The 25,234-nt window shown below is 35.0% G+C and overlaps 1 protein-coding gene across 11 annotated transcripts in view; it reads left to right on the forward strand.

The window, feature by feature from the left end:
* Positions 1-25,234, forward strand: part of RYR2 (ryanodine receptor 2) — an 826,096-nt gene that overhangs the window by 683,276 nt on the left and 117,586 nt on the right. For 9 of the 11 annotated variants that reach the window (XM_072637850.1, XM_072637851.1, XM_072637858.1 and 6 more), the window contains 5 exons: positions 3,771-3,867; positions 4,869-4,972; positions 7,175-7,226; positions 14,464-14,517; positions 15,860-15,883. In XM_072637850.1, coding sequence (XP_072493951.1) covers positions 3,771-3,867; positions 4,869-4,972; positions 7,175-7,226; positions 14,464-14,517; positions 15,860-15,883 — 331 coding nt within the window. The remainder of the gene's footprint in view (positions 1-3,770; positions 3,868-4,868; positions 4,973-7,174; positions 7,227-14,463; positions 14,518-15,859; positions 15,884-25,234) is intronic. The other 2 variants (XM_072637853.1, XM_072637857.1) reach the window with 1 other exon arrangement.

The following is a 25,234-nucleotide window of genomic DNA, read 5'->3' on the forward strand; positions in this document are numbered from 1 at the left end:
AGAGCTAAAAAAATTATTTTCAAAATCAAAAAAAGAGTAGTAGAGGAAAAATTAGGCAAGGTAATGAAAGCAAAAGAAGAAAATTATAAAAAGACAACATTTGAGTAAAAGAGGTACCAAAGTACTGAAGAAAATAACATCTTTAAAAATAGAGTTGGGACAAATGGAAAAAAGAGGTACAAAAATTAATGATGAAAATAACTTATCAAAAAGCAGAATATGCCAAATGAAAGAGGTTTAAAATCTCACTGATGGAAATAATACCTTAAAAATTAGAATTAGGCAAGTAGAAACTAATGATTCTGTTAGACATCAAAAAATAATAAAAAATGTCAAAAGACTGAAAAAATAGAAGAAAATAGCAAATATTTAATTGAAAAGATAACTGACATGGAAATTAGATTGAGGTTAGATGATTTAAGAATTATTGATTTACCTGAAAACCATGATCAACAAAAGAGCTTAGATATCCTATTTTAAGAAATCATTAAGGAAAACAGTCCTGATTTTGTAGAAGCAGAGAATAAAATAGAAAATTGAAAGAATCCACTGATCAACAACTGAAAGAGATCCCAAAACAGAAATCCCAAGGAATATTATAACCAAATTCCAGAACTCCCAGATCAAAAAGATAATACTTCAAGTAACAAGAAAGAAACTATTCAAATACCATGGAACCACTATCAGAATCACAAAAGATGTGGCAGCTGCTACATTAAAGGAGAGGAGGGCTTGGAACATGATATTCCAGAAGGCAAAAGACCTGGGATTAAAACCAAGAATAACCTACCCATCAAAACAGAGAATAATTCTTCAAAGGATAAAATGGATATTTAATCAAATAGAGGATTATTAACAAGTCATGATAAACAGACCAGAGATTAATAGAAAATCTGATTTTCAGATATAAGACTCAAGAGGAGCATAAAAAGGTAAATAAGAACAGGAAATAATAAGAAACTTAATAAGGTTAAACTGTGTATCTTTCTATATGGGTAGATGATATCTGTCCTTCTAAGAACTTTGTCATTACTAAGGTAGTTAGAAGGATTCTATATAGAAAGAGTGTGCAGGAGTGAGTTATGTTGGGATGATATAAAAAATGAGTAGATGAGAAAGAGGGATGAGCTGAGAGAAAGAGGGAAAGGAGAAGAAGAATGGGGAAAATTCTCACATAAAAGAGAGGCACAAGGAAGAGGTTTTATAATGGAGAGGAAAATGTGGGGATGGGGGCAGGTGACACTTGAACCTCACTCATATCTAAATTGGTATGGAAAAAAATACACACTCAATTGGTAATAAAAAGCTATCTTATCTAACAGGGAAGCAGGAGGGGAAGGGAATAAGAGCATGGTAAGGTGATAAAAAGAAGGGCAGATTAAAAAACAGCAGTGGTCAGAAGTGAAATAGCTTTGAGAGGAGGAACAGGCCAAAAAGAGAGAGAAGGATAAAGAATAGAAAATAGGATAGAGGAAAAGATCAATGAATTGGGCATGCAACTAAAAAAAATAAGAAAAAGAACAAATTTAAAATCCCCAATTAAACTCCAAAATGAAAATCCTAATACTCAATGGAGGGACTTTTTTTTTATTTTTTATTTTTTATTTTTTTTAATTTTTTATTTTTTTTATTTTTTTAATGTTTAACAATCACTGCCATACAATTGCGATTTTATCCCTCCCCACCCACCCCGGGACTTTTTTTTTAAATGAAGGTTAAAAAACTAATCAACCTTGGAGATGGTTTGATGAAAAAAAAAAACCAAATAAACCACTGGTTAATTTGATTTTAAAAAATAAATAAGAAAGCCAAATTACCAGTATCAAAAATTAAAAGGATTAATACATCACCAATGAAAATGAAATTAAAGCAATTATTAGGATTTGTTTCTCCCAGTTATATGCCACTAAAACTAACAGTCTAAGTGAAAAGGATAAATATTTATAAAAATATAAATTGCCCAGATTAACAGAAGACTAATTAAAATATTTAAATATTCCTACATTAGAAAAAGAAATTGAACAGACTCTCTAAGAAAAAATCCCCAGAACCAGATGAATTCATAAGTGAATTTTAGCAGGCATTTGAGGAACAATTAATCCCAATCTTATATGAGCTATTTGAAAAAATAGGTAAAGAAGGAGTCCTACCAGTTACTTTTATAACACAAATAAGGTTTTGATACCTGAATCAGGGAGAGCAAAAACAAAGAAAGAAAAACTGTAGAACAATTTCCGTAATGAATATTAATGAAAGCATTTTAAGATAAAGTATTAGCAAGGAGATTGTAGCAACATATCAAAAAAAAACATACACTGTGGCCAGGTAAAATTTATTAGGAAAGCTGTCAGCATAATTGACCGTACCAGTAACAATAAGAACAAAAATCATATGATTATATTGATAGATGCAGAAAAAGCCTTTGACCAAAAAAAACAAAACAAAACAAAACAAAAACCCAAAAACATTTGCTCCTATTAAAAATTACTGGAAAGAATGGAAATCAATGGAACATTTCTCAAAATGGTGAGTATCTATCTAAAACCAAGAGAAAGCAGGAACAAACTTTAAGACTTTACAGCAAGATCAGGAGGATGTCCATTATCATCACTATTATTCAGTATTGTACCAGAAATGCTAGATATCCCAGAAAGACAAACCAGAAAACTGAAGGAATAAAAATAGGCAGTGAGAAAAGAAAATCATCAGTCTTTGCAGAGGCTAAGATGATATACTTAAAGAAGCATAGAAAATCAACTGAAAAAGTAGTTGAAATAATTAACAACTTCAGCAGAGTTGCAAGGTATAAAACAAACCCACAGAAGTCATCAACATTTCTATATATTACCAGCAAAACCCAGCAGGAAGAAAAAGAAAGAAATTCCATTTAAAATAACTGCAGACAATATAAAATATAAAATACTTAGAAATCTACCTGCCCAGACAAACCCAGGGATTATATAATACAATTACAAAGCAAAGAATTTTGAGGACCAGGGTACAAAATAAGGTCTATATTAGCAAAGGTCTTATATTCAGAGGTGGCACCTGAGCTGTGATTGAAGGGTAAAATGGATTCTGAATGGCAGAGGTTTCAAGAGAATGCATTCCTAACATAGTTGATAGCTTATGAGATGTTAAGAAGTAGTGTCATATATGAGGAAAAGTTGGTAGACTACTTTGACTGAAACAGAGAATGTGTGAAAGGGGGCAATGTGAAATAAGGCTGGATGCAGAATGCCAGAAAAAGGAAAAAGAAAGCAAGAAATGACCAAGAGTTTGTGTTTGTGCAGAAGTTGGTGGAAAGGAGAAGGAAGGAAAGTTCAAATTTGTTGTAAAAAATGACCAGCAACCTGAAAACTTTATATGTTTACCATTTATTCATCAATGAGCAAAAGTTGTAAAAAGCACCCCCTTGTTCAGTCAACAATTATTTGATTTACACCTCTCCTTTATACTTGCTATGATCATTATCTAGTAGTGCTATTTGTGTATGTGCTATACCAGATGCAGGCCCAGTCTACTGTATTGTTAAATTATAAGCTTTATGAGAATGTCTTTTATTCTTTGTAGCCTAGTATAGTGCTCTCAACATAATATCCATGTAATAATTATTTGTCAAAAGAGCTGAAGAAACAGAATTACCACCCAGGATTAGGAAAATTTGTTTTTCTTAGTGGGAACAAAATTCAGTGTAAATTACTAGACAGTACAACTAAGAATGTTATATTTTCACATAATTTATTGTTTCAAATATTTTCTTTCTTTAGGCATCGGGCTGTCAATCTCTTTCTTCAAGGATATGAAAAGTCTTGGATTGAAACAGAAGAACATTACTTTGAGGATAAACTGATAGAAGATTTAGCAGTATGTGTTTATTGGGGTGATTCCTTTCCCAAGGGGTCAAGAAGTGGAATTTATTGTCAATAGTTGTCATAATATTGAAGGAAAAGAATTAGAAACTTGTTGGTCTTTGAGACCTTTTTTATTTGTGGAAAAATATTCTTCATTCTTTAGAGGGAAAATGCATCCAGACTTAATATTAACACATTTGGAAATTTTTGTACTTACTAAAGCAGCCATTGCAAAATTATAACTTCAATCTTCAAAATAAAGGTATTTGTGGAATTGGAAATTTAGTCCTAGTGAAACAGAGTAAGAGATTGATTCAATAAGTGAATCAAATTCGATAGGTCCTAGAAGTTTTAGCAAAATATAAGGATTACTTTAGCTGCAAGCAAAAAATATATAAGATTGAAGCCTTTCCATAATTGATAAAGTTTAGCCACACAACTAAAGAGGAATATAAGGACAAAAGGCTTTTTTTAAATTTTTCAAAAGAAACTTCCACAGATGTAACAATCTTTTATCGTATTCATTACTTGTATTTCAAGCTTTGAATTTATCTGAAATGAAATCATATGATAAACTATTTAGCAGTTATTTGGAGAAGGACAATGAAAATAATGCTTGATAAGAGAATCAGCATTATTTGCATTCAGATGCCTTTTATTTGGTAAAAAAAAAAAATAATAGCAGTTTATTGCAAATGTCTGCTAACTGATTTCTAGTTAAACCATCCAAAACCAAGCCGAAACAATTTCTTAGTCATTTTTCTGTTTCATAAAAATACTCTTCAGAATTTTGAAACAATTGCAAAACTCATTCAACTGTCATATAGTTTGGTGACATTCTTAAATAGCCCAATGTGAATCTGCTGTGTTCTCCCTTCTATTCTTGGACACATGGGTCTCTTCATCAGGGAAAGAAAAGAAACTTCTTTCACCATATTAATAATATCTTGAACTGTCATTATAGTTCTAATATTATCTAAGAACTTTCTTTTCTCCATTTTACTCTTCTTACAGAAACCTGGCATAGAACCACCAGAAGAGGAAGAAGGCGTAAAGAAAGTGGATCCTCTGCATCAGCTGATTCTCCTGTTTAGTAGAACAGCCTTAACAGAAAAATGGTAGGGTTGGGAAGATCTAGATGATCATAGGGCATAGACCTTTTGTGACATAAGTGGAATAGAATCATGGGCATAATATGAATTGTATTGTCTTCCTTTCAGTTCATGTTATGATGTCTCAGCAGGGGACAGTGTTCTTTTGGAGTAGTGCCTGATGGACACTGGGTTCTGTTTTCTGTTTTCTCTTTTTGTGCTTAGGTTGTTCCATTTATTCTGGCCCTTCTTCCCAAACTGCTTTCCTTTTCCCTAAAATAGCCATGGCAATGACATGAGCTACCCTCTTGAGAAGCAAGAAGACTAAAGGTATCCTAAAAACTTGAGTGGAGGATATTTCTGTAGTGACAGTGTGTATGGTCAAGAGGAAAAAAAAATAGAACCGAAAGGTATTAGGTGGAATTCTTTCTCTGACAAGCAAAGTCCTAATATCAAGATCAGCAGTCCTAGAGGTATCCCTGAGGAGTTTGGAGTAGTTTTCAATCTTATCCCTAATGAGCTTACATCATTGGGTTTCCTATTGATTATCAGTTGGTATCAATTATCTTAATTAACTTTTAGGAACTAGTATTTACTATATCACAAAGGTGGAATAGTAAAAGAGTTGACACAAAAACAGTCTAGCACAGGGGTGGAGAATTGCAGCCTTTTGACTGAGTCTAAGTTTCATAGAACAGATCCTTTTATTAAGGATATTTGTTTTGTGAAGTTTGGATTCAGTCAAAGGGCTGCACTTGAGGACCTAGAGGGCCACATATGGCCTCAAGGCCACAGGTTCCTCACCTCTGATCTAGTACATATTCTGTAGCATCCAAGGCAACATATTTAAAAAGCAATGTGGCAGTGTAATAACTTAAAGCACTTAGTTGAATGACTTTTTTATCTCTTTTCCTGGGATCTTCATGAAGATCCCTTGAGGTGTAGCTCTCATGGGCCCTCAAATTGCCTTCACTCCACATGTCTAGTTTGTCCTTGGCTCCTAACATAGATACTCCTGTCAGCCACTACTGCTCCAGAGACACTGTCGCTGAGGAAAGGTCCAAATCTTCTTAATTATGGAAGTGTGAAAGTTCATCCTCTGTCCAAAGGAGTGAGAGGATAAGTCAGAGACTTTTCCTTCCCCTCATAAGCAGTTCCTTCTCAAGGACTTGGCTGGAGCCGCTGGTCCACTTGCTGACCTGCTGTTAGAATTCTTAATCCCTAATTGATTTATTGTTATCTAATTCCATAGGGCATGACTGTTATCAGACCTTCCTAATATACTTCTGTTTGTTTATTTTGTTCAGGTTTTAGTCGTATCCAACTCTTTGTGACCCCCTTTGGGGTTTTCTTGGGAAAGATACTGGAGTAGTTTCCTGTTTCCTTCTCTAGCTCATTTTACAGATGAGGAAACTGAGGTGAACAGGGTCACACAGCTGCTAGTAGCTGCAATCAAATGTGAACTCATGAACATGAGTCTTCCTGGCTCTAGGCCTAGCGCTTTATCCACTGAGCCACCTAGCTGCCCCATTTCCTGTGCTTCATCTCATTTCATCCAATCTTTCAAAGCATTTCACTCCTTAAAAATTAACTATGGACTTTTTTCAAACCTAGCTTAATTTTTTGACTGATTCAGTAGAGGTTTCTGTAAACTCTTCACCCATCCTAAGCCTTTGGTTGATTGATTGGTTCTGTAACTCAATCAAAGAAGCATTCTCATCTGATAAAACTAGCAAGGCATAGTGTTACCTTAGCTGATGTTGGATATAGGATATGGCCTTCATACACTGAAATAACTAATTTTTGTATTTTATGCCACTTCATGTGAAAATGTAAGGTCTGTTGTCTGGTATCTGTTAATCTTCTCATGTTGACCTCCTCTAATGTGCTGCTTCTCATAGGCTATAGTCAAGGAAATCAGATAATAAGGACTATTGAAGTTGTGTGTAAATGGGGTTAATTAACTTTGGATGATGTCCTGGGCCATTTATTTTTTTTTACAGAATAAAGGGGATACGCTGCATTGTATTTTGTGATGGCTATTATTTTTAGTGATTCTAAGGCCTTTTTTTGGTTTTATTCAGGAAATCTTTCCTCCAGGTAAGCATGTGTATCTAAAGTTAAATATATCTGCTGAATATATAATCAGTTATTACAAGAAGCAGTGAGGACATTTTGAAATGTTATTCTACTTAAAGACTTCGTATTTTTTTCCTCCTTTTTTTCTAGCAAATTGGAAGAAGATTTCCTATATATGGCTTATGCAGATATTATGGCCAAGGTAATTAGGTTTCTTTTATTGATTTTTTTATCTTTTTTTTTAAACAATGGAAAATCAAGCTTATTCTTAAATGGAAAAACAATATAAATATCATTCTCAACAGTTAGAAATGTAAAGGCATAGGATCTTACAGCTAGAAAGAACCTTAAAAATCACATTGTTTGCCACAAGTGGTTATGTAGTCTGCGATCACTTCTAATGATTGGGAACTCTCTACTATATGTTAGCTCAATCCATTTTCCCACAATTTTAATTGTTAAAACATTCTTTGTATTGAAGCAAAATATTGCTACTTTTAACTCTCACATACTGGCACTAGTTCTGCCTTCCAAAACTATATAAGAATAAATTTCCTCTTTTTTTTTTTCATTTTAGCCATTCAAATATTTGTAAAAAGTTATCAGTCCCTTTAAATTTTCTCTCCTTCAGAGGACTCACTTCACATCATTCAACCATTTTTCTGAAATGTGGTTTCCAAACCCTTTCACTATCCTGCTCTGTGTTCCCCAGTTGTTCTATACTTTGTTAATGTTCCCCTTCAAGTATGATACCCTAGCCTGAGCCCAACATAAGAAATGTCTTCCTGTCAACGTACACCAGAGGTGGGGAACCTGCGGCCCCAAGGCCACATGTAGCCCTCTAGGTCCTCAAGTGTGGCCCTTTGACTGAGTCCAGCTTTTACAGAACGAATCCTTTTATTAAAGGGATTTATTCTGTGAGGTTTGAATTGAGGAACTACAGGATCACCTGTGGCCTTGAGGCCGCAGGTTCCCTCACCCCTGGTATAGATTGTAGTAAGACTGTTACTTACCTTTTTCTTGGCCATTTCACATTGTAAATTAATAATAAACATCTAATCAATTTTTAAAACTTTGCTGTTTTTCTTCGTCTGTACTACTATTAATTCAGATTTTCTCTCATCTTATACCTGTGTCCTTGATCTTTTTGCATTTGAGTATAGGACTTCATCTGTATTTCCATTTTCCTAATTTTACTTGCCATCTGGCCAGTCAAATCTTTTTAGTCTAGAGATTATTCCGTTACTCATATCAAAACTCACCTTCCTTGTTGTGTCATTTTATCCATTTGATTGGTAGACCTTTAACATCTTCATGTAAGATACAAAAATGTTGACCAAGATAGATTCCCAGACCTCCTACCAGACACTTCCCTTTAAACCGAATCATTATGCTCATCTAATATTGTTTTTTTAAATATTACAAATCCTGCTCTCTCTACTATCATAAAACCTACATTTCTCTGTCACATCCTCAAAGTTATCATAAGACACTGTCAAATCTTTTTAACTCTAGATTGATTATATATATGTATATATATACATACATATATATATGTATGTACATATATATAGTATTTTCCCGATGTATCTACTTCTAACACTTTTTTTTCTTTTGTAAGTTTTTATAAGAAAAGATAGCATGGCACAGTGTGAAAAACAAAAAAAAGAACCTGATTTTGAGACAAGAATAAATTGAGTTTAAGTCTTGCCTCAGGCACATTACCACTGTGTGACCATGAGCAAGTTATTTAAATTTATTTGTACCCCTCTGGTTCTCTCCAAATTGATATAACTGTTTATATGTTATGGTGAAAGGAATTTCTATACCAGGATTTTCCCAGACCCCTTACACCTTTTAAAAATAAAATTCTTATAACTCATCTGTTTTAGAGTTTTGCAGGAAAATTATGTCAAACTAACCATTCCATTTTTTTCACTTAAAAGATGCATATATTTTTCTGATCTCCAGCCTTCTAGTACTTTTCTCATCCTCCTAAAATTTAGATGCAGTATTTCTATTATCACATTAGCTTGGGTGCATCAGAGCTTAACCCAGTGCTTTGCTCATAGTAGGTTCTTACGAAATGTTCAGTGAATTCAATGTTTTATTTGTTTTATTATTCTGGGAGTAATTTATCCATGGATGAAGATTTGAAATTTTTTAAAGCACTTATACCCTTGTTATTTCCTCATTTATCTTGTTGTTCAAGTTCTCTTCAACCATTTTTCTACTTTGAAAATTATTCACTTTTCATAGAGAAGCAGAAGAAAAGTTGTTTTCTCTGTCACTTTTTAACATTATATGGTCTTTTCCAAGTAATCACTCTCTCTTCCTTGTCCATCTCATTCAAAATGTTCCTTCAAGTTACCCAGGTTCTTAACATTGGAATCATCCTTGACTATTCACTTTAACTGCTATATTCAATCAATGACATTTTATTTCAATTCTACCTTCATACATCTCTTGAATCTGTCCCCCTCTCTGTATTCACACAGTCACCACCCTGTTTTATCACCTCTTGCATGGACTGTTTCAAAAGATCACGCTCCCTGCCACAACTCTTTTCCCTATAATCTATCCCCAACATAGCAGCTAAATGGTTCTTTCTAAAGCACAAGTTTGCAGAATCACTCCCTTGTTCAAGAAACTTTGGCATATTTGCCTGTTACCTTTAAGATAAATACAAACTACTGTAACTGTAATTAGGAGCATATAACTTATTAAATTTCATTTTTGTCAGTCATCTAAAATCTGTCTTCTCTCCTATCTCCTCCTACTGGGAAAGAAAGAAAAACAAAACCCTTGTTATAAACATACATAACAAAATAAAATTCCTGCATTGACAAATGTCTCAATCTGCACTATGAGTCTATCACCTCTCTGTCAAAAGGTGAGTGGCATTTTCCATCATGAATCTTCTAGAACTGTGGTTAGTAAGAGCCTATAATTTGAAAGATCTACTTTCTTCTCCTTCTTGAAAATTGGGGAGAATCTCCAATCCCACAAAATTTCTTCTATTTGTGATTCTTTAGAAATCATTGATACGTTCAGCAATCATTCAGTACAATATAATGCACCTGGCTTAGGTAGCTTAAACTAATTTAGGAGGGCACAGCTGTCACTAAAGTATAGGGGGGGTGGCAGGCAAATATTTTGTGGAGCCCTATCTAGATGAACCATTTAATTTAAAATGTATTACAAAATTAATGGGTCCATGTACAGTATACTGATTTATCAATGAAGATTTGGAATACTGAGTAGAGGAAAAAGTACTTCTTTATTTCTTTATTGCACAGTCAGTGCTTATGAAGATTCTTTGTTTTGTCCAGGCAGGGTAGGCAAGGCATCAAGTTTTTCTGAGGGAAAGCAGGGTGTTCCAAACAAGATGATAGATTATGTACTATGCAGTGTATCAAAACTATGTTTGGTGTTGCTATCAACAAGGTGCTGGGTCTCCCAACCACTCAGCCAAGGTAGCAACGTTCTGCGACAGCTGGACACCAGTGCTTTGACAAGATATGTCTCCTTACCTCTCCATCACACATGATGGGGAATGAACTGGATACAAGTGCAGGCTTCCACAGCACCGAAGAAAGGTGATGAAAACCATAAGAACAATGGTGGCTGCTATTCATACTCATCAACCAGCATCCAAATTCAAAGCCCTAGGGAGGCCAGGGTATTTAGGTTCCTTTTCTCTTAGCCACTTGACATAGGCACTGGTTTTCAGGTTACAGTTAAGGCACAGGCAATTCTAAAATCTGTAGCTGAGAGTGATGTCTTAGATTGTGGATTTTGGGGAGAAGTGAGGGTGACAGACCTTCAGATCAGGGTCATTGGAGCTTGGAAAAGCTGCTGCCAAGGAATGGGATCCTGATATGCTAAGACCTGGGTGTTGGATGTAGGGGTTTCTGGTGACAGATGGACAGTTTGGTCATGGAAGGGGGAAGGAATTTACATACATCCCACTGGGAACTTGTCTGGGGCTTAGCAAAGGTGATAGAAGCCACTGACAACAAATTCTGCAGGCAGCTGCTTCAGCTGTCTCCCAGGGTCCATGCTAAAAGCCCCAAGGTGGCCAGGATAGTTCAGCAGCCTGATAGACACTGGAAGTAGTAGGTTCTTGGCTAATGTCAAAACACAGTCAGTTTTAAAATCTGGGACCGTTAGGTCTTTGTGGCTTTGGGGAGCTGCTGCTGCTGTCACTTTGCCGGGGTCTAAAAGTAGAACAGCTCCATGCCTCTTTTGTTTCTCTTCCCTCATCATGGATTTCTATTTCTAGTTACTCTTTTCTAGCCTACTCAAGCTGAAGTTATTTGTTTTGGAATATTTATTTGCATATATGCTTTGGTATATATCTCTATATCCCTAGAAATGCCCATGCATAGTGCTTGCATAGTAAACGCTTGTGGAATTAAGAAAATGCCATTTTTCTGGTGTCTGTTACCTCATAACTCCCCAGCATAAGTTCTAGTGTCCCTCGTTCCTTTTAGTGCCTTCAGTGTGACTAAAAAATACCCTTTTGTTGCTTTTATTACAAATATTACATTTATTCTGGGTTTTTCTTTACTAATATGATTATCACAGGACTGTGCTACTCTTTTTAAATTTTTCTCAATTCCCAGATCTCTGGTGGCCATATATCTTTTTTTTTAAATAAATAGAATACTTTCTTTTTTTATACTTTTGAAATGTCAGCCTGTTGATAAATTTCCTACCACTCCTCTGTCATATCACTTCAATAATAGTTCAACTTTCTGCTTGCCCTACCTTGTGAAAGATTAAATAATCATAACAACATATCAAGAATTACTCAAATGCCAGACTTTTAAAAGAGAAACCTCTAGCACAGGAGTTTTTACCTGCCCAGCAGAAGTTCATATAGTTGAAACACCTTGTCACAACTATATTCTTCCTCTTTTTCCATTTTAGTATGTACATCTGGAACTCCTGGTCCATTTCTTCCTTCTAAGCAGATGATCCTTAATATACTTCTACTTTGATATTGCTTCCTTTTCTTTCTCTTATCCTCATGAACTCTCCCTTGAGCATCCTTCTTAAAGTTCATGAATTTTTTACAGAATTCCTTTATATTGTCTTGTTTAAGATACTATATACTACCTCCCATTGATCTAGTCAGCTTCTTTTGAATCAGACATACTTTTTTGTTACTATATTCCCATATAATAAAGTTTTATGGTACTGTGAGATCATAAATTCCTTTTCAATTAAATTGGTAGTTCATTTTGCTTATTGTATTGTATTCATTAATTTATAGACAGATTAATATCATTATAGATCTAGCAGTGGATGAGTGTAGAATTAATCCAGTTCAACTCCTTTATTTTACAGTTATGAGGAAACTGAGACTTAAGCAGATTATGTGATTTGGCCAAGGTCACACAAATAGTGGCATAGCTATTAAAACTATAGTATAGTTCTAATCTGGATTAGAGTCCAGACACTTTGGCTTCAAAGCCAGTGATTTTTTAAGCCTGAATCATAAGTATTATTTCTGCCCTTCTTACCTCTGGTTATTGGGTAGCCTTACTCCTCATGAGATGAATGAGATGAATTCACCAGTTCTTTTCCTTTCAATGAGATGGAGAACCACCAGGCCTTCTACGCCCTCCAGACACCAGTACTGTTATTTGAACTACTAATGAACACAAAGGACACCTCAGCCTACCATCTACTCTGCTGCTTCTCTTTTGGGACTTTGGAACATTTCATCAGTCCTGCTGTTGATTCTTTTTTTGGAGAGCTGTCTTCTCAAATTAGATTAGTACAAGTTCCTTGAGAACAATTTTTGTTTTTAAATTCCTAGCCCTTAGCATAGTACTCGGTATACAGCAAGTACTTACTTTTCACTCAATCATTCTTGTTTCCTGTGAATTACTGAAGTCTTTCACTGTTATTTTTCTCTCTACTGCCTATTACTTGTAGTATCTGACTAGAAAGTGATTTATTTCAGTCTTCATTTTCAGTTTAAACCCTAGCCCCCTCCTCTCTGAACAGATTAGCAAATTTCCAGGAAGACATAATCTTCTTGGCCTGAATTTGATGCCCTTAGTCCTTGAGGGGAAAGCCCATCATTTCTAAATCTTAATCCATTTTTCAGAAAACTAAATGCCAATCGTGACTTTAGTGAACTATTCCTTTCCAGTGTCATTATTTTTCTTCAAAAGGTCCTAACCTTAAATTGGCAGCAGTGATAGAAATAATCACTTGTGTCACCCTATGTCATTAAAATTCCTAGTTAGAACTTAATAACACCTAAAGATTCTTCCAAGATTTCTTTTTATAGCTCCCATATTTTTACCAGAAGTTATCAAGTTTCAAGTCTAAAGAGGCTATCACATTCCTGATAAAATCCCTAGGAAAATCTTCTTTATAGTAATATTATTAACTAGACAGAGTCATTTTCTTATCTCTGAGTAGATAGCTAGATAGCACCTTGGTTCAGCTCTTCTTCCTTTGACAATTAAAGTGTCTCTTAAATACTGATGTCAACTGGAGATCCCTTCTAATCTTTCTGTGAAGTGCGGAAATTTGTGTCTTCCTCAGATGTCCAGACCTTGCTTCTGGAAGATCCTTGTGCTTATTATATAGCTTCACTGATTCAAAGGTCCTTTTTCTCCTGTTCCTCCTGTATGTCACATTCTCCTATCTTCTGATATTTTACACTGATTTCAAAAATATGTGCATGCACTGTCAAGACAGGAAAAAAGAAGGCATGCTTTGCTCTTAAGTAATCACGGCCAACTTTGAGCAAAATACTATATCAAGTTAAATATGTGCAGTGTAATATATGCCAGCTTTTTTGGTTGTTTGGTTATTTCCATCACTTCCAATTCATTGTGACAACATTTGAGGTTTTCCTGGCAAAGATACTGGACTGGATTGCAATTTCCTTTTCCAGTATATTTTACAAACTGAAGCAAATAGGGTTAAATGACTTGCCTAAGGTCACACAGCTGGTAAGTGTCTGAGGTTGGATTTGAATTCAGGTCTTCCTGTCTCTAGGCCCAGTGCTATATCCATTGTGCCACCTACCTGCCCTCTATGCTGGCTACAAATTGCATAAAACAAGCTGTTACACTTAAATTTTGTTAAACTTAACCTATTAAATGTTTTCTGCATTTAAAATCATAAATTTACATTTAACATAATATTTACAGAAATATTCCTATTATCATTGTCATTTCAGTTGAAATATAGCATCAAATAAATTCCTGTTCTTATTATTACTTAATTTGATACCATAGTTAATTTGGTACTATCATAATTTCAGTGTAGGAGTATCATTAATAATTATTACTATATAATAATATGGTGGGCACGTGATACATTGTGTCATATATATAAAACGTTATTTATGCTAAGCCTTCCTGCTGCACAATAATCTTGTTGCCTTTTTTAAAATATCTTATCAGAGCTGTCATGATGAGGAAGATGACGATGGTGAAGAAGAAGTTAAGAGTTTTGAAGTAAGAGTGGCATTTTTTGTTTTCTTTTCCTACCTGGAAACATTATTTCATAGCTTATAACTGACATTTATGTTTCTTGCTTCATGCTTCCTGCAGCTTATTGTGTCAATGAACTGCATGTTAGAAGCTGAATTGACAAATTTGAGTCCTAACATTTATGGAAAGGGCAGAGGATTGGGATGGTGGGAGAAGGCAGAATAGTAGATCAATTTAAACCCATATGTTCAGAATGAGTGTTTCCCAGGAGCCTCATAGATGCTAGTACTTCTATTAAACTTTCAAATGTTTTGCTACTTGGGAAGTATTTCCCCTTGAAATTCTAAATATAAATTTAATGAGGGAAGGTTTTACTGGATCAGAAACATTGCTGGGGTTTATTGTTACACCTTTAATTATTCATTCTTACTATTTTGACTTAAGCTTTACTGCAAAACATATGGATATTTTTAATAATGAATTTTTTCCTGAATTTTAAAAAGTCACAAGATTGAAGATTTTGGCCAGTTTTGATTTCTGCCAATCAGACCACTCATTCCTTGTACATATGTAGATAATCGCACATGGTATAGTTTGCATGCATGAGGCAGGGGTACCTATTTTCTTAGGACTGCATTTTTCTAATATTTATCATACCGGTTCTTCTATTTACATAGCCTGTCTACAAATATATATTTTTGAACTTTATGATTACTAATCAGTTGCTTTTCCTTGGAGAGGCAGGCAATTATCCACCCCTACACTTGTAGAACATTGTTTCTTTTCAAATGAGAAGAATTACTCTTTGCTAACTGTCATTCTTCTCAACTATTGGTTCCATTTCCATTCAGAAATTTTGTTTTAAGAAACTAGTACAAAGAAACAAAATCAAATTAATTTATTTCTCTATTACTTCATTTATGTCTAAGTTTTGCAATAGTAGTTTGAAAATATATCAGCAATAATTATTAAGATATAGTGGACTTATTAAAATATTTTTAAAACTGAATACATTTCTTGTATTGAGCCTTCTTATAATAACCATATACATTATATATATGTATATATGCATCTCTGCAATGCTGAAACAAATGATAAAAAAGAATATTTGAAAATAAGTAAAGTTACTGACCCAAAAAACCCACACTTAAAATTAATATCTTGCCTTTTTATCCAATAAATTTGCTAATTTTTAGTCTATCTTTATTGATTGGAGAATAAAGTAAATTTTATTTGTAAAAAAATTCAAGCAGCAAGTGATATTTTCTGAAGTGCACATCATGTATGGTCTGTCAGTTGTCTTCAGAGCAATTTTGTGGACACTTGTTTATTGCTATTTTGCTTCTTGTCCTCACCCTTCCTTAAGGTCACAGGATCCCAACGCAGCAAGGTAAAAAATATATATATCTATGTGTATTTGTCTGGGTCTGAGTTTCAGTTTCTTGTGACATTTACCTTTGTTAGACCCAACATCTTGGATGCATTGGTAGAAAAAGTTCTTGAAAATCTTTCTCCAAGTTTGTGGCAGCAACACAACTTGTCTTATTATCTCTCATCTGGTTTAGAATCGTGTTTTCTTCTTGTTATTTGGAAGATTCATAATTCAAAGTTTTGATAGATATGGTAATGCCTAAGGATTTTATTTGCCAAGAAAAATCCTTCTATCTTTCAATATCACCAGATTCGTGCTTCATCTGGCTTCGTCTTTCTTGATGTTATTTGACAGTTCTGTCTTTTAGAAAACAAAGTAGGTAGTTGATAATGTTGCTAAAAACAGATAGTTCACTTTTTCATTGAAATTTCATTATAATGGTATCCTACCATGTAATTTTTAAGAAATTATTAATAGTAAATGACTGTTTCAAAAAGATCATTCCAAGCCTCCATAATCCAAATTAGTTTTTGTAACTCTTCATGCAAAATTTTTGCAATATCACTTTTTTGCCAAGAGGCAAATTCTCAGTCCAGAACTGCAGATTTAGGCAGCTGTGATTTTGTCATTTCTTCAGTATTCTCAGGAGCTAGGATAGGCAGGCATATCCAAAAAGTAGCATAATAAAAATTTGATTCTTGGTTTCAAGGGAGAGTTATCTTCACTCTAACTAGCTTTTGGGCACCTTTCCTGGTGGTGTTAGTGCCAGGCCTAGAGGCCTGAGGGCTACCCGAGTCTTCTTACCTCACCTCCCGAGGTCTTCGGTTGGCCAAACCGGATGCTCGTATGAGAGAAAGGACATTCCAGAGTCGAACAAGGGTTGAGCTTTATTTCAGGGTCTAGTTACAAGTGCAGGGGAATTCTTCCTTAGGAGGGAAAGAGAATCTCCCAAGGAGGCAAAGATCTTACAATAAGAGATTGGAAGTAGAAGTGTAAGTGGGGAGAGAGGGGGAGGGGAGAGAAGAAAGAGGGAAAGCAGAGCCTTCTGTCCTGTCCGCTCCGCGCCCCTCCGCCCAAGAGAACTTTCAGGCTTTCCTGATCCTACTTAAACCCTCCCGTCACGTAGTTTGCACGTCAATACCGAGCCTGTTAGGTAACAACAGGTGTGCTCCAATCCGGGACAATCTCGAGGGCGGGGAGAGCTCTCTCCCATCACGTTTCTCATGGGAAGAGGCGGAAATACACGAGATAGCTCGGTTCACCTCGATTCCCAGTCGTTTCCTGGGGGGGTCTTGTGAGAACTCTAAGATTTAGAAGTTCCCACCTTTACCCGCCTGAGACTGTCCACCTGGAATTGAGCTTCCATCCCCAACATGTTAGCAAATAAGGTTTAGCATATATGAAATTCTCCCCAAAGGTATAGGTGCCAATAATATAACAAAGAGCTAGGACCCCTGAGGATTCCTTCCAGTTTAAAAGCAGTGGGACAGATATGAGATAGAGATATTTTCTGGATTTAATATTGGTCCTTATCTAATCTGAGACATATTATAACACTAAAGCTTAATCTCTAGATAATCATGTTCTTAAACAAGAACACAATTTATGAGTGTGATGTATGAGAAAACATTTTCATGTTATTACAAGATACATAAATGTGTTGGATGACATATTATATGAATCTTGACTACTCATAAATGTTTTTACTATTCTCTGGGGCATTGTGCCCTATTACTTAGAGAGCTAACCTCACAGTAAAGATGATCTGGTTTAAAGGCCTATCCTGAGATATACTGGCTGTGTACCTTTGAGCAAGTCAGTTAACCTCTCAGTGCCCTAGTTGTCGTTTAATCATTTCAGTCATGTCTGACTCTTCGTGATACCATTTGGGCTTTACTTGGCAAAGCTACTGAAGTGGTTTGCCATTTCCTTCTCTAGTTCATTTTACTAATGAGCAAACTGAGGCAAACAGGATTAAGTGACTTTTTCCGGGGTCCCTTAGCTAGTAAGTGTTTGAGATCAGATTTGAACTCAGCAAGAAGAGTGATCCTGACTCCAGGCCCAGCACTCTAACTGCTGAGCCTCCTTGCTGCCCCTACACATTGCCTCCTTTCAGAAAATATTTGCTCTTGCCAGGTGATTATACCAACAAAATCAGAGGACCAAGTTAAAAAAACAAAATCAGAGGGCCAAATTAAAAAACACAAAACTGTCTTTTAGGCTACATAACACTAATATAATTGGTTGAAAAGCAAAAAAAAATTAAGTTTCTATTTTATCAAGCTGATACCTAGCAATTTTTTTTACCAGTTATTTTCTTCAAAATTAATGATATTGTTATATTTCATTGTGAAATTCTTATCTACTCTTATGTTACATCCTCTTAATGAGTTCTAGAAAGAAATATGTCTAATTATTATAAATGGGATGTAATTAATAGTTACTGTTATTTGGTTATGTACTGCTGATAATGTTTCTTTTAAAGTCAGTGAGCCTAAACCTGTTTCATAAACCTACAGTCAGTCAACATTTATTAAGCACCTGCTATGTGCTAGGCACTGTGCTAAGTGCTGAGAATACAAAAAAGAGGCAAACAGACAATACCTACTCACATTCTGATGGGAAAGCCACAAATAAAAAAATATATGCTAACAAACTATCTACAGGATAAATAGGAAATAATTAAAAGAGGAAAGGCACTTGAATTAAGAGGGGTTGGAAAAGACTTCCAGGAAAAGATGGGATTTTAATTGGGACTTAAAGGAAGCCAAGGAAACTAGTTAGGGGACATGAGGAGGATTAGTAGAGGGACATTCTAGGCATGTGGGACAGTCAGAGAAAATGCCAATAGTCAAGAATTGGAGTGTCTTTTCATGGGACAGCCAGGTGACCTGTGTCACCAGATCAAAGACTGTATATCAGGGAGTAAGGTGTAAGAAGACTGGAAAGGTAGGAGGGAGCTAGAAGATGAAGGACTTTGAATGCTGCACAATGGATTTTGTAGTTTATCCTGCAAGTAATAGGTAGCCACTGGAGTTTATTGAGTAGGAGGGTGATGTGGTTGGACCTATGCTTTAAAGGAATTGTTTTTGGTGGCTTAAAGAAAGATATATTGGAGTGGAGAGAGACTCGAGGCAGATAGACCCATCAGCAGCCTTTTGTAGTAATCCAGGCATGAAATGATGAGGGCTTGCACCAGACTAGTCAAAGGAGAGAAGGTGGGGTATTTAAAAGATGTTACAAACATGATATCCACAGGCTTTGGCAACAGATTGGATATGGTAGCAAGAAATAGGAGTCAAAGATGATAACTTGTTTGTGAGGCTGAGGGTCTGGGAGTATGGTTCCCATGTACAGTAATAAGGTTGTTTAGGGGTAAAGTTTAGGGGTAAAAATAGTTCTGTTTTAGGTATATTGAGTGTAATATGTCTATAAGATACCCAGTTTGAGATGTCTGAAAAGCAATTGGAGATGTGAGATAAAAGATCATCAGAGAGGTTAGGGCAGGATAGGTATGGCAATTACATCCATGGGAATTGATGAGATCACCAAAGGAAGCAGTATAGATGGAGAAGACAAGAGGGCCCAGGACAGAATCCTAAGGGACATCTAGGATTAGAGAGCATGATCTGAAAGAGGATCCAGCAAAGGTGACTGAGAAGGACTGGTCAGAAGGATAGGAGGAGAACCAGGATAGAGTAGTGTCCTGAAAACGTAGAGAGAAGAGAATATCAAGGAGGGTGACCAACAGTGTCAGAGGCTTCAGAGAGGTCAAGGAGAATGAGAATTGACTAGTATTTATAGCATTATAGTTGTCATTAACCAAGATATAGGGAAATTTTAAAGAGAGAAGTGACATAAAGAAGAATTGCTCTCGGGCAATTGTTTTAATAGTAAATATTAATGAGAAATGTTAGAGAAGTCACAGAAGCTAAACCAAAAGCAATGGAGGCTGAACTCTGATATATATTCAGCAAATGACAACTTATAGATGTACAGAAGTAATTTGATGTTTATTATCTTACTCCGTTCTCTCTCATTCACATTGATGGCTTAATGTTTGGAACCAATAAGTCTCTTCCACAACGTGTGCATCCTTAACCAATCTAACCTTCCATCTTTAAGTATTCTATTTGTAAATAACTTCTTGTCATTTGACATTTAATTAAAGCACATTTATCACATACTTCCTATTAAACAGTAACATTTATTCATTGATAATTTATTAACTTCTATGTTAGATATTCTGTTCCTGAACATTACCTGCCATTGAAACTATAATAGCTAGATAAGCAGCCTATATAGTTCCTCCATCAGTACAGATATCTTGGACAGACACTACAAAAAGAAAATGAGTTGGGCCAAGAACCAAACATGAGTAGGAAAGGAGTTTGGATTACATTTGAGAAAATTCCCAGTACTTTTAAGAATTCCAAGGTGCTTCTTAAAACAAAGGTCTATCTTTTATTCTGTATTTCAGTATTATTCTGGATGATATTGTATAGCTGTGTTATGGAGTATTACTGGCTCCAAACAAATGAACTAATGGTCATCTAAAGCAGAGTGAAGACAGATGTGATGGGTATAAACAGATTGTAACGTATTACATATGTCACAGGAAAATGTAATAGATACCATTGGAGAAATTTATCATTACCTAGGACAGGGAGTCAGGAAAAATGGGCTGATCATGTAGCAAGAATGAGAAATAATCAGTGGACAGTATTTGTTCTACATTTATACCTAAGCAATGTCAAGAGAATTCAAGAAAGGCTCTAGTGCAGGAATGGGGAACCTACAGCCTTGAGGCCACATGTGGACCTCTAGGTCTTCAAGTGCAGCCCTTTGACTGAATCCAAACTTTGTAGAATAAAGGCCCTTAATAAAAGAATTAGTTGTGTAAAACTTGGAATCAGTCAAAAGGCTGCTCCCAAGGACCTACATGTGGCCTCAAGGCTGCAGGTTCCCAATCCCTGCATTCAGTGCATTCAGTAGACCTTGGCAACATTTATTGGAGGGTCAGTGGACAAGAGTCCTACAAGATATGCAGGAGTGGGTAGGTTGCAGTCTGTATCATTGGATACAGTACCCATAAACAGTTGGCACAGTGCAAGATAATAATGATTATAGTGCTTCATGGTTTACAAAGTGCTTGACATACAAGGTCACATTTGATCCTCACCAAAACTGTGTGATATAGGTGCTATTATCATTTTATAGATGAGTAAACTGAGTCTGACAAAGGTTAATGGACTTTTCCAGAAGACAGCTAGTAAGTGCTAGATTCATTATTTGAACACAGGTCTTCCTAATTTTGAGTTCAAGGTACTATCCACTAGATCATTTGACTAATAGAGCACTGGACTTGGAGTCAGGAAGACTTACATTGAAATCCTGCCTAAGACATTCAATAGCTCTGTTACCCTTAGCATGTCACTAAACCTCACTCAGACTCAATTTCCTCATCTATAAAATTATACTGATAATAATAATACCATCCTTATACAATTGTTCTGAAGCTCAAGTGAAATCAAGCACTTTGTATACACTAAAATCTTATATAAATGCTAGTATTATTACATCAGTGAGATCAAATACCAAATGAGAAATGTTAGAGAAGTCACAGAAGCTAAACCAAAAGCCATGGAGGCTGAATACCAAAGTCTAATTATCTCAGAACAGTAAGCTGCAGTAGAATCCAACTCTGTAGATAATTAACTATAACTTATAATTCACTTATGATGGTTTCTCCTCATTGTTCTTTAGTAAATTTCCCTCTAACTATCCTTCAAGTCTTACTTCAGTTGCTTCCTTCTATATGAAGTCTTCCCTGGTCATCTTAGATCTTCTGAGTTCTGCAGTCATGCAAAAGTCCTTCTTAGAACTCTCATAATACTTTATTATCATTATTCTGAGAAATGTACTTTGTATCAGAGCTATTTTATATGTGACTTCTGTATCCTACCAGATTTTAAGCTCCTTAAGGGGATGGGCTGTACTTTATTCCTTTTCATATGCCCATATATTCCTTTCTATATGCCCTTATATTTCTAGTACCTCTTCCAGCACTTAATTCTGTGATCATAAAAGTATATAAACTGTACAATAATATTCTAATAGGGGGTTTTCCTTTTTAAGGAAAAGGCACATATTTAAAGGTAGAATTATTTTCATTTGTGATAGAATTTATTGTCATGGTGAGATTCACTCATTGATTGGTATCTGATTGAATGTAAGCAGGCATGGTGTGACATAAAAGGTATCAGAGAATCTCAGAATTATTTTTAAAAAAAACACCTCAAACTAATACCCAGTTAACTAGAGCAACCTCTACAACATGCCTGCCAAGTGGTTGGTCACCCATCATCTTCTCAAAGACTTTTAGAAAAAAGGAACCTACCACTTCCCTAGGAAATTAGTTACACTTTGGAAGAACTCTAATTGTTAGAAAGTTTTCCCATAAAAGATTATATTTGCCTCTCAGCACCTTTTGCCCATTGCTCCTATTTCTATCTTCTGCAGCCAAGTAATACAAATCTTGTCCCCTTTCCACATAATCTTCTTTCAGATCCATGGAAAACAGGTGCAGTAGCCCCTTATCCAGTTTAAATATTGACCATTCCTATAGCTTATGCTCATATGATATGACCTCCAGACTCATCAGTGTCTTGGTTGCCCTCTGTACACCCTCTGTACACAGTGGTTGAACTCTCTACACTCTACAGTATCTCAGTTTCTTTCTTCACATATGCTGACCCTAATTCAACATAATACTCCATATGTGGTCAGATAACAGTGTGACTATGACTTCCCTTGGCCCAAATTCTTTATAAAAGTATCAAACGTATGGCTGTGGGGCAGTCAGAATGGAAGGATTATGATCTTCTCCTTCACTTCCCACATCCCAATCTGTACCCAAACTCCTATCTTTAGGTCTATCTCATTTAGGCTTACCTCACATAAAAATAACGGAGAATTGATGTGTCAGTAATTTTGGATGTATAGAGCACATTTTGAGATTGTAAGCACATAGATAATAAACTACATAGCAATATATTTGTTTAAATACAGTTATGTTTATTTTGTGTAGTTTAATAAACCTAGTTTAAGCATATAGTCATATTAATTACATTTAATTCAACTCCCCTTTCCTATTAAAAAGTACGAATATATTGTATACAGAGATAGCCTTTTCATCATAATATAGTTAAAAGAGCATGGTATGAGGCAGTAAACCTAAATTTTAGGCCAAGCTCTGCTGTGTTTTTTCTTTTTGACCTTGGTCAAATTGACTAATCTCTGGGACTCAGTTTCCTTTTTTTAAAATTAAGGGTTTACACTGAGAAATGTCTAATGTATCTTTTAATTAAAAATATGACATTTGTGATCAGTTGCATGCAAGAAAAGTTTTCCTTTTCAAATACATTCTAAAATGGCACTTATAATTATGAAAATGTTGGTAACATGAGAGAAGCTTTTTATGTCCTTCCATTCACTTTTGTAAATTATTTAAAGATAAGTCATAATTGAGAGGAAAAAATAACTCCTTTCCACTACAGAAACAGTACTGGAGATCCCCCCCGGCCCCCCGCCAAGAGTACAGTAAAATTCCTTTAATTACAGCTACCTGACATGCAAGAATGCCAATTTTTACAGCCTATTTCTTGGCCAAAATTATTTAAAATTGTTGTTGAATATGTACATGTTTTTCTTTTTTCTTTAACATCTATATGGGAAGATTCTCTTTATCATGTACCATCTGTCAGTCTAGTTTGCCATCCTGTTTTCTCTATTTTGCCTACATATATGCACATACATGTATATATGATATGTATTATGTATGTGTGTGTATATTTCTTAGGAAAGAAAATGTAGAGTGGATGCTTTTATATTACACAATCCTTTCTTCTTTCACATATATTTTATCTTTCATAAAATAAATTTTATTTGTATATCTTATTTTTTACATCACAAATACCCCCTCCCTCTGTTTCACTTTCCCACTACCAAGTAGGCATTGCATATAACAATGAATATTTTTTAAAGAAAAGGGATAGGATCATCAAAGTGATTGAGAAAGTCCGAAAATATGTGCAGCATACAATATACCACACTGGTGGACATTGTTGGCTACCCTCAAGAATGTGACTTAACAGAATTTTTTATCATTTTATGTTCATTCATTTTAGTTGTGTCCAACTCTTCATGACCTCATTTAAGATTTTCTTGGCAAAAATACTGGGCTGGCTTGAAATTTCCTTCTCCAGCTCATTTTGCAGATAAGAATACTGAAAGAAGCAGGGTAAAATGACTTGCCCAAGGTCACACAGCTAGTAAGCGTCTGGGGCCAGTTTTGAACTCAGAAAGGTGAGTGTTCCTGACTTCAGGTTCCATACATTATACACTGCTCCACCTTGAACCATTCCTTTGTTAGTTTAGTATTGTAGAATCTGTCAGCAAGATCTTTAACTATAAAAACTGTTTCATCTTAGCAGTATATCATCTTTTTAATGTATTTTTTAAAGCAATTGAGAATAAACCGAATGTTCCACAAACATTCCTGCAAAAGCATAATTGTTCATAATATCTGATCACATTTCTATGTTCTAAATAATATAGAAGTATAATTTAGAAAATCCATTCCACTCTTTGTTGATTTAATCTTCTGAATCTTCAATCAAATAAAAAAAGATAGTGCTTATCAACTACTTTGCACTGTTTGGTTATATAGTAGGCACTTTATAAATGAGTGCTTGTTTCCTTCACCTCCCTTCCCTCTTTCCTTCAATAAGTTTATTCTCATACTTTTATTGTTCATTACAGCCTATTTGCAATTATTTGGTACAGGATTTTAACACAGAAAACTTGGATAAAGATACTGGGTTGTGATAGCAAGCAAGATGTCATGTGTAGTGAACTTCTAAGATTCCAATTATTGTAATTGTTAAATGCTTAAGAAATCTCCATGCTAGAACCATGTTAGATTTGGAAAGTCTCAAGTTGGTCATTGGTAAGGATGTCTTTTTAAATATTGAGAAACAAATATGTAGTAGAGCACAAGGAGAAATTGTTTTGATGGAATATGAAAATAAAATTAGTTGAATATCAAACTAAAAATATTTTAATCAGTGTAACTTATATTTGCATGTATTTTCTTCTAAAGAGCTCATTGACTAAAAATTGAATGTATACAAAAAAGAATATTGATTTGTGTTGGCTTTTGCATCTTCTCAACTGATGAAACTACCAAATTTTATATCACCTGTAATTTGGTTTTCTTTAGATTACTTCTACAAAAAAACTATTAAAATTGCAAGATACTTTCATGCAATCAGTTCAACATTAGTTTATAAATTATTTTTTATGTAT

The sequence above is a fragment of the Notamacropus eugenii genome, chromosome 2, assembly GCF_028372415.1.
Source record: "Notamacropus eugenii isolate mMacEug1 chromosome 2, mMacEug1.pri_v2, whole genome shotgun sequence".
Taxonomy (NCBI): Eukaryota; Metazoa; Chordata; class Mammalia; order Diprotodontia; family Macropodidae; genus Notamacropus; species Notamacropus eugenii.